The sequence below is a fragment of the Ruditapes philippinarum genome, unplaced genomic scaffold (genome assembly GCF_026571515.1).
Source record: "Ruditapes philippinarum isolate M1 unplaced genomic scaffold, ASM2657151v2 ctg7022_1_1_1_1, whole genome shotgun sequence".
In the NCBI taxonomy this organism is placed as follows: Eukaryota; Metazoa; Mollusca; class Bivalvia; order Venerida; family Veneridae; genus Ruditapes; species Ruditapes philippinarum.
In genome coordinates this window covers 110,326-121,969 of record NW_026863817.1, presented here as the reverse complement: position 1 = coordinate 121,969, position 11,644 = coordinate 110,326, and the positions used below count along the sequence as shown (strand labels likewise).

Here is an 11,644-nt window from a genome sequence, read left to right as displayed (position 1 = left end):
CGGATCCAACGCATTTATATATCTCTTTACAAGTCGGTATCATATTGTATTGTAACAGAATGAATGATGATAAAGAACTCCTGTAATGACGCAAACTTCCGTTATTTTTCTCTGTACCTTTATTTGTGTACAAATCGCACATGCAATGAACTTTATTACATTATGCATAAAAAGTTTTTTGTTGCTGAATGATAATGTATCTTCCATACGAGAAAATTAAAGAATAATATAACTAAGAAAAACATTATCATTATTTTAAATAAGCAAAACGCAATGCCGATTTTGAACCGTGACTGTTTATTTTTAAACAGAATGCATTTCTCCATAGGAAAAATCTCTACTACGAAAAATAATAAAATAATTAATACAATTGTAAACTAAGAATGTAATATATAGAGGATATTGAATAAGTGTAAGTTCAATACTGAATTTATTGCACGAGTTGAATAAAATTATATTATGCGAGCCTTGAAATATTGTTGGCCAATATTGGCCTGAGACATTTGAATATTCAATGACCTTTTATCGGCAATCATCGGAATCCGGCATTCAAATAATTATGATTGAGAATGGGAAATCTTAATTTATAAGTACATAGGGGTGGCAGGATAAAGCCATATACGAAAACGCACGAACAGGAATAACATATGGCCTGTTAGAGTAGTGTTTAAGGTCCTTGTTTCGCATGCGGAAGGTCATAAGCTCAAATCCCACTATGGGTGAAACTTTACTTAGCCCTTTGAATTAAATTATTCTATTTTTGTTTTACTTTTTAATTTATTGATTTTTTTTATATTTTTTTTGAATTATTAATAATCATTATTTTATATATTTTTCCATGTATTTCATATACGAGAATGATATAGCTTATTATGTATGGTGGCTGAGTTGGTACACTTTGCGCGTTGCGTTGTCGATAGCGACAACACAACCTTTATCGTTATCGTCTTTTCGTCTTGTCGCTAGCGGAACGCACCAAACGGCGCGTTGTCGCACTGTCGTCTTGTCGCTTGGCTTATAAGCCAATCCTTTGATTTGAGCGACATCGCGACAACACGCCGCACGACAACGCGCCGTTTGGCGTGCTTCACTAGCGACAAGACGAAAGTAACTAATATATGTAGTAGATATAAGCCGAAAACTGTCCAATATGTCAAATATTGAATTTCATGAGGCGCGTACTTATTGGTCAGTTTGAGGCTTATATCTTACTTAAATTACTATTATTACTATCAAATATCATGTTATCCATCGAAAAATTAGACATAATGTTTCTTGTGCTAGAAATGTACAATTTTATGCTTTAATAATTATTTTTTTCTTACCTGCAAAATCCTATAGAGAGTCTCTAAAATAACAAAATGTCCGAAGCATGAAAATTTCGTGTTTTGAAATAAGACCAATTATGTACATGAACACGATGATATACACAAAATAAACCAGTTACACAAAATGTTGGATTTACACACATACAGTTACATAAATTTGTACATTGGAGATTTTTACAAGAAATAGTAAAAATAAAAGTTTTCAAATTTGTTGACTGAGATGACTTTATGGATTCTTATTTTCTCTATTTTATTACTTTTAGGAAGGATTTTTACTGACCATTAAGTGTTAAAAATGATATTTTTATTTTTCATATGACTACAGCTATCACAGATGTAAAATGTTGTGTTAAAATGACCATTAGGGTTAATTTTGGATATTTACGCAACGAAATGAGATTTTCTTATTTTTGAATTGATATTTGTCATACCACAGGGGTCTGGAATCGTTTATATAAGTCAAACATATATGTAATCAAATATAACAGCTTTTGTTTTGAAAAGATGAATTTATTTTCTCTATAATTTTATCTATCTGAAAAGCTGATCATTACACTTATTTGAAAAGTTGACCTTACTGAAACAGTACGTACATACAATGAATCAAATCAAGTATAATTGTCAATTAAAATACATGTAAAAAGAAAAAACGGACAATAGGCAAGAATTAACAATCCCATTAAAATCATATCTTAACTGACTTTCACTACGGAAGCGTAAACGGTAATATAATTTTAAGAGCTTGGAGATCGAAAACCAGTAGGCTTGAAAATAGAATTCGTGAAATGAGCAAAGAAATCATCGACAGATAACAATTATTGTTCTTTTAGTAAAATTCTGTAAAATACGTAATGGGCAAAGGAAAAACGTTGCATTACTCGTGTTAACTTACATTTTATTTAATCTTTTATTCTTTCTTTCATTTTGATGATTTTCCACAAAATCCTGTGGTCATTGAAGCTTCTTTCATATTAATGTGTTACACAATTAATACTGGACTTACACATTAATATTGGACACCTACTGTACTGTATTAAAAATACAGTACGGTCAGAACAAAGGAATGACCTCACAGAAGTAATTTAAAGTTATATATAACTATAATTATTGATAGTTAAATAACGATATCAACATACAATTAAGCAAGACGCACACAGCAGAAAGCATATTGTGCATGCAAGAAAGCATAAGAATAAGAATGTAATATATAGAGGATATTGAATAAGTGTAAGTTCAATACTGAATTTATTGCACGAGTTGAATAAAATTATATTATGCGAGCCTCTGGCGAGCATAATATTAATTTATTCAACGAGTACAATAAATTCAGTAATGAACTTACACGAATTTAATATTCTATTTATCACATACCCAAAATAGAGACCGTTTAAAGTGAAATAAGAGTCATTTTTCATTGACGCTCCTATAGTATAACGCTAACATTTAGCGCGTCTTTACACTATGTTAGCATAACGCTAATGACATCACGTCAAAATATATGCACGGCCGTGCCATACCATATTTACGGAGTCGCAAAATCGGCACGGGTGTGTGATAAATGTAATTAATGCATTAACAAACGAGATCCTTAGTTATAGTTGACTGAACCTGAATCGCCTCTTACCTACTGTCAAACATCGTGTCAATTGACTGTCATTTATCAACGTCTCGGCGATTGACGTCACCAACGTCGTTGAAAAGTTCTTCTTTTTGACGCCCCTTTACTTGTTTTCCATTTCTCTATTACCATTTTTTATTCATTTATGCTAATCAAAAACTATGCTGTGGCTTCCTGGAACCTTTTCCTTGTTAGCCATTATCATATTTTACGTTCTAAACAGTTTGTCGCCTTATTTTTGACAAACTATTCTTATTTGCCGATTTTCGAATCGTTCTGACGACAAAGTTTTAACGCAAATATTTTTTTAACTAATAACATGTGGCGTTTGAATTGCGATTGCAAAGATAAATATAGTTTGAATGAAATCATATTTTCTGACAACGTCAATGATAAAGCTCATAACGTTTTGGCGTATTTTGAAATCTAAATGTGCCATATTGTAAAATATATGCATCATATAGCGCCTGATGTCAGCGTAAATTTACGCACTGCGCCGGGTTTGCGTTACCATGGTTTTTAAATTCGCTGTTACAGACAAGCTGTTTGAGTTATCATATTAGATATAGCACCATTTTGCAGGTATTGTTTTTTTGATTTAGTGTGATATATAACAATAAGTGATAGGTTGAAAATTATCGAATTGACAGTCACAGTCCGGTTTATTTTTGACCATCCCTCGTACGTACATTATGATAACTTTCATACTTAAAAATGTCAAAGTTGTCAATAATTGTGATGCATGCTTTATATGCCATGGTATGGCAGTACATTGACTTTTTAACCAGTTCATGACAAAAATGATTCACATGTTGTTCTTTAATAAACTATACAAAACAGCCGATAGATATTGACTTCTTTATGTTCATAAACGTACTATTATGTTGTTATAAAATCTAAATCACAAGTTTAACAAACACGCAAATGATTGGGTTTTAAATTATTAACAAGAAATTAAAGTCAGCAATTATTGAATAAATGCAGGCCTCTAATGTGTGTACGAGTCCAACAGAATCTTAATCCAGTATGGTACTAAACAATGTATAATGACTTCTTTATAAAGCACCACCATTGTTTTAACATCTCAAAAAAACTTTATTCTTGAGATCCAAACTGTCCATTTAAAGTCTTATAGTCCTATCTTTGTTGTTGGCAATAATTTTGAATCATCCCTTCGGATCCAACACAAGCCAAGTGCACCTTTTTGTAAAGTGATCCTGTCAGTTGAAACTTTGCCATGGCACCGGGTCCTGTCCAACGACGTAAGAAGTGATCTCTGTAAAAAGAAGGTACATGTAAAAGTTAATGTCGCCAAACACAGTAGTTATTGACAAAATGGTTTAAAAATTGTATGAATAATCCATAAAAGCTTGGCACATCAATGTGCTTTCAAAATGTATATATTTGGGTCCGAGTGGGAGCATCTCTGAAATCGAGTCCAAGTGGGAGCATTTTCCATTTTTATAAAAAAAAACTTTAAAAAACTGACTTTTGAATAGACATATTTGAAACTAATCTAGAAAAATGTGTAAACATGACTCGGTTTATATTCCGGTACGTTAAAATTAATTTTCAAGAAGGTTTCAACCTTATTTCTTATATGTTTCGGGAAAAGTCCGAGTGGGAGCATTCAGAGAAAAACACTTATCCTGTTTTCAGGCTTAAACCAGACAATGAATCTATAAATTTTTTCACAATTATCTCAAGTACTATAGCCATTCTTTGTTGCGCTACATGATGTTTTAATACTCTTACGTTTTCTTATAATAAAACTGTATTTTATCTTCGAATCGAATCGACGAAAAAATGGTCCAAGTGGGAGCATTCAACAGGTGCGCGATGACGTAGTATCCTACCATTGATTATGCATAATACCGTTCCTGCCACTCAATCAAACGAAACCAAAGAACATTTTTAGCTCATAAAAATTATTAAAATGTACAGCAGCAATATCTGCAAGACTTTACTTTCTCAGCTGCATAGCATAATATATTCGCAGTGTTCCTTGTAGTTCTGTTGTTATTTGTAGACAATTATTATCTACTTGTTAAAACATAGAAATGAATACTTGCCACTTTAATTGAAGAAGATTACTTAAGCTAGGACAGCATAACAAGAAATGATATTCAGATTCAACATCAAGCGAGCAAAGTTTACAGGCTCGTAGGTTTCTATCAATACCAGTAAATCCTCCACATTCTATTTCAAGAGGGTGAGACAAAGCCTTTTAAGCGAGACAATTCTTTTCAGTGATGTTAATAAGTTAATAATAATTATTATTATTATTATTATTGTTTTGTCGTAGTTGTTGTTATTATTATTGTTGTTGTTATTGTTTTTGTTATTATTATTTTCATTTTTATTATTATTGCTATCATTATTAGTATTGTTGTTATTGTTGTTGTTGTAATTATTGTTAATGTTTTTTATTATTATTATTGTAGTACTTGTTGTTGTTGTTATTGTTGTTGTTGTTATTATTATTGTTGTTGTTGTTATTATTGTTATTTTTATTATAATTATTATTATTATTATTATTACTATTACTATTATTATTATTTATTTATTTATTATAATTATTGTTGTTATTACTGTTCTTGTTGTTGTTATTATTGTCATTATTACTATTATTATTTTTATTATTATTATTAGAGAATTATTATTATTATTATTGTTATTATTATTATTATTATTATTATTATTATTATTATTATTATTATTATTATTATTATTATTATTATTATTATTATCACTAATATTATTTTTAGAGAATCATATTACAAAGGGTTTCAAATACAGTTCTATGTTATTATTACTATTAGCAGCAGAAGCACAGACTTTTTATTACAGTAATATAAAACTCTACAGTATGGTAAAAGTATTAATATTTTAGATTTTATTCAATACTGTCATGGTTCATAAGAACATGTAACATAAAATACAAAATTGTGAACATTTAACAACCGGTATACAAATATAAATAAAAATATTCATAAAATTTTATACTTCATATTTTCTTGCTGGTAGTTGCAATACATGTTGCTGGTATTTGCTTACCTTTGGCTTCAAATGAATTAATCTTTTCGGTAATTAAAACATTCGGATGGCTTTTGATAAGTAGCTGCATTTATCTTATTTGTAGATAGAATTATTTTTTTATTGAAATTTGATTACTTTTTGGCTCATATGAGTATTGAATCAATAAAAAACGTAAGTAGAATTTGCAATCAAGTTTGTGTGCGATGTTTTATGATTGATCATTTAAGTTTTCTCTTCTGTCGCTCCAGAAACAGCTTGGATATCATTTGACACTGACACTGTCAACAGCCTGAGCCACTAACTGTAAAAATTATAAATTATTCGACAATGGACTGAAATAATACACACGTTTAATGTACTTTAAGAAGCCTTTTAATTTTTTACAAATAATCTGCATGTGGTTTAATGTTACAAGTGTGTCTGATATATACAACCAGTGACCATTCTAGAAATTCAAAAATAGCCCTGGTAAGTTTCCCCTAGCTTAAGGTCTTCAGCGTACCCGTTTATATACTATGACATGACGTGAATGCTGAAGATAACCCCGTAGGGAAAGTCCACCAATAATCGTGCCAGGAATCTGACACGCTCGTATTTATTCATCGAACATGCCAAGAAGTAAAGTGAAGCATACCTTGATAAAACTATATATAATCTGTTGATAAGCCAAGGATGGACAAATAAAAATCTTATTATGAACATAAACTACCTAATAGTTTCCGACAGGTAAAAATTTCGGCACTTGGCCGCCATATTGCCAAAATGTTTGACCACGTGATTACGAGATTGACCTTTATAAACCCATGTGCCTCCAATATTTTTATAAATTACTTTTTTTAAAGATATTGAAAAGGTTGATTTACTGATTTTTATCTTCAATAAAATCATATTTAAGTACTAAAAAATTAATGAAAATAAATAAAAACATTATTTTGAATAAAAATATCGAAATCATGTCAACAAAAATGTTCTAAATATAGTACACGACTCTATTCAAATCTGTTCCCCGCGAATGACGTCATACGAGATCTCGCGTGGCACCTGAATGTTTCATGGCCGACTGTAGTCGGCGGTAAATTGGTGTTTTTACAGTTAAAATAGGCAATTTTAATGACAGTATTAATATTTTTGATACTTTAATTGGTATATTGAACGATATTAAAATAATTGTTTTATCGTAAAATGCACACAAGAATTGATTGGGTCAAGTGTATTTGCATCTGAAAAACAAGAATAAATCAACTTATGTTATTCTGGTTAGGTTTCGTAACGGGTCTAATCCAAAACTTTAATGCCGCATCAGATGAAAAACAAAAATGTTAAATAGCGGCTTATAAAGTTTTGGAAGCCAGAACTAAGTTTCCCCCTGATAAGAAAAGGAAGTGGCTAGTCATACGGGCCTGTACTGCTAGCCAAAAGTTCTAACCATATGTAAGTCATGTATGTTTAGCCTATATGCACTGTTAAGCTACAGCATTTTCTAGTGTTGCCTCTACAGAGTAGTGGCGACATATAGGGATCACTTCTCCATCGTCTGTCCGTCTGTCACAAAACTTGTCCAGACTACTCCTCAGAAACTACAGGTGCAATTTCATCAAAACTTTACAGGAATGATCAGTACCAAGTCTAGTTGTGCATATTGTCAGCATTTTCCGGTTCATTGATTTTTGTCAGAGTTATGGCCCTTTAATAATTTTTATTTTTAAAGTTTGTCCGGACTACTTCTCTTATACCACTAATGCAATTTCAATGAAAGTTTACAGGATTGATCTGTAGCTCAAGTCCTTGCGCATATTGCACGGGTTTTCCGGTTGAATGATTTTTGGCCGAGTTATGGCCCTTTGATAAAAAGGTGTTTTTTTCTGTGTGTTGCCAGATACACAAAAGCTTGTGCGGACTACTCCTAATAAACTACTGGTGCAATTTTATCCAAACTTTACAGGAATGATCAGTACCAAGTCTAGTTGTGCACTGTCCATCTGTCTGTCCGTCTGTCACAAAACTTGTCCCAACATGAAATTGGCCATCATGAGGCGACACATGTGATCACTGATCGCTCTTGTTTCAAGAACAAATAAATGCTATGATGAAGTCAGTAATTTGCATGTCCAGGGCCTTTTCACTAGTTTTGGGCAAGGCACCTAGCCCTTTTTGTGGGAAAAAATGTGGGATTTTCACACATTTTGGGAAAATATAATATTTTCTTACATATTGGGGAATATCATTATCTGTTTTCCTTCAAACACATTTAAGGTTTACTTAAGTATTTGGCTTTCTGTACCACAGAAATTAAAGGCATTTATTCTGAACAGACCAATTTATTTCCGTTTTATATTTGTCTGAGAATACCTTGATATTTCTTAATTATAGAAAATTCATGTAGGTCAAGAATGTGAGGAATCAGGGTCAGCTCGGCCCTTAAACGTACTCGGACCCCCGAGTCAGCTCGGCCCTATTCCAACTCGGCACGGGTCAACTCGGCCCATAGTTATATATTACTGGTAATGATTACTTTTATTATTTTTTATATGTTTTCATAATAATTTTCATTGTTTAACATTTTCATAGTTATAGACCTCTACTCAAGGTTATTGAAAAGTTTTATAGATAAAAGTACCAATTTGTATGTGAATTTGTAGAGATGGAAGAATTTACGATTTAAATGCACTTTTTGCCTACTAGTACTGTACTTCAGATGTTTTTGTACAATAAATCGTTCAAACAGCATTGGTCAGTGAAGAACAAACAATGTTAAATTGTCATAAAAATTCAATTTAAAGATCAATATTTAACATTTATTGTCTTGATATCTCTTTGTTAGTGATCATACCTCTGAATACTTTTATAGCAGGGCCAAAACACCATTTTTAGGGAAGGGGCCTCAGCCTTTTGGGGGTGGGGATATGCATGATTTTGGCATACTTTGGGAAAAGGTGTCTCAAATTTAACACAAACTTTTAACAAGTTCTTCAAAATAGAAAAGCAAAAATCACTGGGAAATACTAATAAGGCAGTAAAAGACCTTAATTCAACACCATCATTTAATTTTGTTATAAATTCTATTGGAAATTTCAAAAGACTGGGGATTTTTGAGGACCAAACTGGGGAAAAAAAGAGGCTAGTTTGGTTGGGGAACCAGCCTATATTCGGCCTCTACAAAGCAGGGTTCTTTGGCCCTGTATAGTAATTTACTCCTTAAATTTTTTTATAAACTAAACAATCTATATCCTAATACACTGTATGTTTTTAATAGAGGGTCGAGTTGACCTGTGGCAAGTTGACCCGTGCCAAGTTGATATAGGGCCGAGTTGACCCTTTACCAAATGTGAGGGTTCTCGGTTTGATTCAGAGGGTACAGTATTATCAGTTCCCACTGTATCACTATTACTGGCTCTTTGTAAATGTGTTGTGCTAGGCTCACTATTACTGACACTTGGGCATGTTGTTTTTCTCGGACACATGCAGGGCTTGTGAACGGATACATATATTGGGTACTCTTGGTCATCAATTTCTCCAATTTTTCATAAACAATTACAGACATCACTCAATGGTATTTTCTTCTGTGACATTATTTTCATTGGAGACCACTTTTTATCTCAGTCTTGTAGTTTTCTCTTAACTTGCTTTTATCTTTGCTTCTAACAAATTTATTTTTAACTGTTAACAGCTATATCCAGACAACGCACCTGCTTAGTGTAATCATTATAGATTTTGAAGCAGAGTAATGTAGATTTAAATCTGTTGCTGTATTGTCATAAAAAATCAAGTGTTTACTGAAAAATGAGGTAATGGGGTTTTTCTATGCTGTTTTTAGAAAGTTGCAAACTCAGACAGAGGCTGTGAATTAACATCATTTGTATTGAATCAAGTTATCTCTTTAGTGGGTAATTGAATTATTAGCTTTCGTTGGACAAGAAAATGATCTATTTTAAAACAAGAAAGTTTGTTTACAAGTTTTATTCTTTGATTTATTTCTAATTTTAATGGGGAAATCTTCTCAAGAAGAGGAATTTTAGACTGGTTTTTTTTTTGGGGGGGGAGGGGAGTTAGTTTTTCAACTTTGGGAAGTAGCTGGATACTGTCTACAGCAAAGTAGGGTAAAAAGGCCCTGATGTCTTAAATTACATTTTCACAAAGAATGATAATATATATTATTTCTAAATAATTTTAATGGATGGTATTCGGCCTTTTATATTATGACAAGATATCGGATAGATCTGTCAGAAATATATTGACTTTTAGTTTTTATAGGCCGGTGTAAATTTTGTGTAAATATTTACAAGTTATAATCATAAAAAATATTTTGTTATAATCTTTGTTATAATGTATTTTCTCTGGTCACTCTTTCAATATGAAACAGTGCATTCAAAGTGTTTAAGGATTTCGTTATAGATATACAAAAATTAAACCACAAACAGTATACTGTTGAGTATAAGCTGAGGACCACATGGAAGGTAGGGAAACGGAATGTGTTGGCCTCATTAAATAAAGTTGTTACTTACTAACCTTACCCTTTATTACCCTACCCATACTTACTGCCTGGTCAGGCTTACTCACGCACTCACTCATCAGGCTACATGAACATACAAGCTGGGCATGCTTTGTTATCAATAGTATACTGGTGGCAAAAGTTTTTTGACTTTCATTTCCAGCTGGTTAAGGGTTAAAAAAAAATACATGTATATATCAAAGCTTATTTACACTTAATTATTGTTTTTCTTTGATATGCAATGTATTTATTGTTCAGTATGTGTATTTAGGTCAATTGAGATACCAGTACATGTTTATCTTTCTCAAGCTTGTATCACATGTAATACTACATGTACAATGTATTTGTTTATACAATATGATTTATTTATGTTACAGATATCAGAAAAATGTCATGCTACCCCACTTAACACTGAAAGACTTCAAGAAACAAAGTGACATTTTTTGGGAAGTTTACTTTAAAAGTGACCAGTCTTTAGCAAGCTTTAACATAAAATGAACCATCCTTAAGAAGTAAACATAAAAAATTTTTTTGAAAGTTTTAGAACGCAAACCCATAAAGGGGAAAGCTTTTTAAAACGAAGGTTTAACAAAAAAAGTGAACCAGATCTGACATTTTAGTGACAGCAGGAACGTTTATAATATACATCCCTGGTGGCAGCAAATAAAAAGCTAACAAAATGGCTGACCGAGTAACAAATGAAACTGAAAGTTTTATAAAAAGTATAGAGACAGCTATACCAAAGTCAACACTTTACTGGTTTTTCATCTCACTGGCTGCTGCGATAATATGGACGATTTATCTAGCATATTACAACTCGAGGGTTATCGGACTTATAGCTACATTAATTCTCAACAAGTTCAGCAAATTTGGCCGCATAAACATTGGTAAGTTAAAAAAAATTTTTTTTTTTCTTTTGAATTTGTAGAACAATGATGTAAAAAAATTGCTGAAAATAGTTAAATTACTCATCAACCTTATGTATTTTAGTGATGATCGTGTCCAGTCTTGGAATTTTTATGTGTATGGACTTCCATATCAGAATACAAAATTTTAGCTATCATTGGTATAAAGTTTGACTACTGATTGTGTAGACGTGTAAACTGGCTCGCCCCTATACTGGTGGAAAATCAAAAATTTGGTTTTTGCAGTCTTGAAACTTGGGGGCAA

At 31.8% G+C, this 11,644-nt stretch overlaps 1 protein-coding gene across 1 annotated transcript in view; it reads left to right on the top strand.

The window, feature by feature from the left end:
- Positions 1 to 11,089: 11,089 nt before the first annotated feature.
- LOC132723413 (bridge-like lipid transfer protein family member 1) overlaps positions 11,090 to 11,644 on the top strand; it is a gene marked incomplete at its 3' end in the record, with an annotated part of 110,582 nt that continues 110,027 nt past the window's right edge. The window contains 1 exon segment of the mRNA XM_060708128.1: positions 11,090 to 11,361. Coding sequence (XP_060564111.1) covers positions 11,154 to 11,361 — 208 coding nt within the window.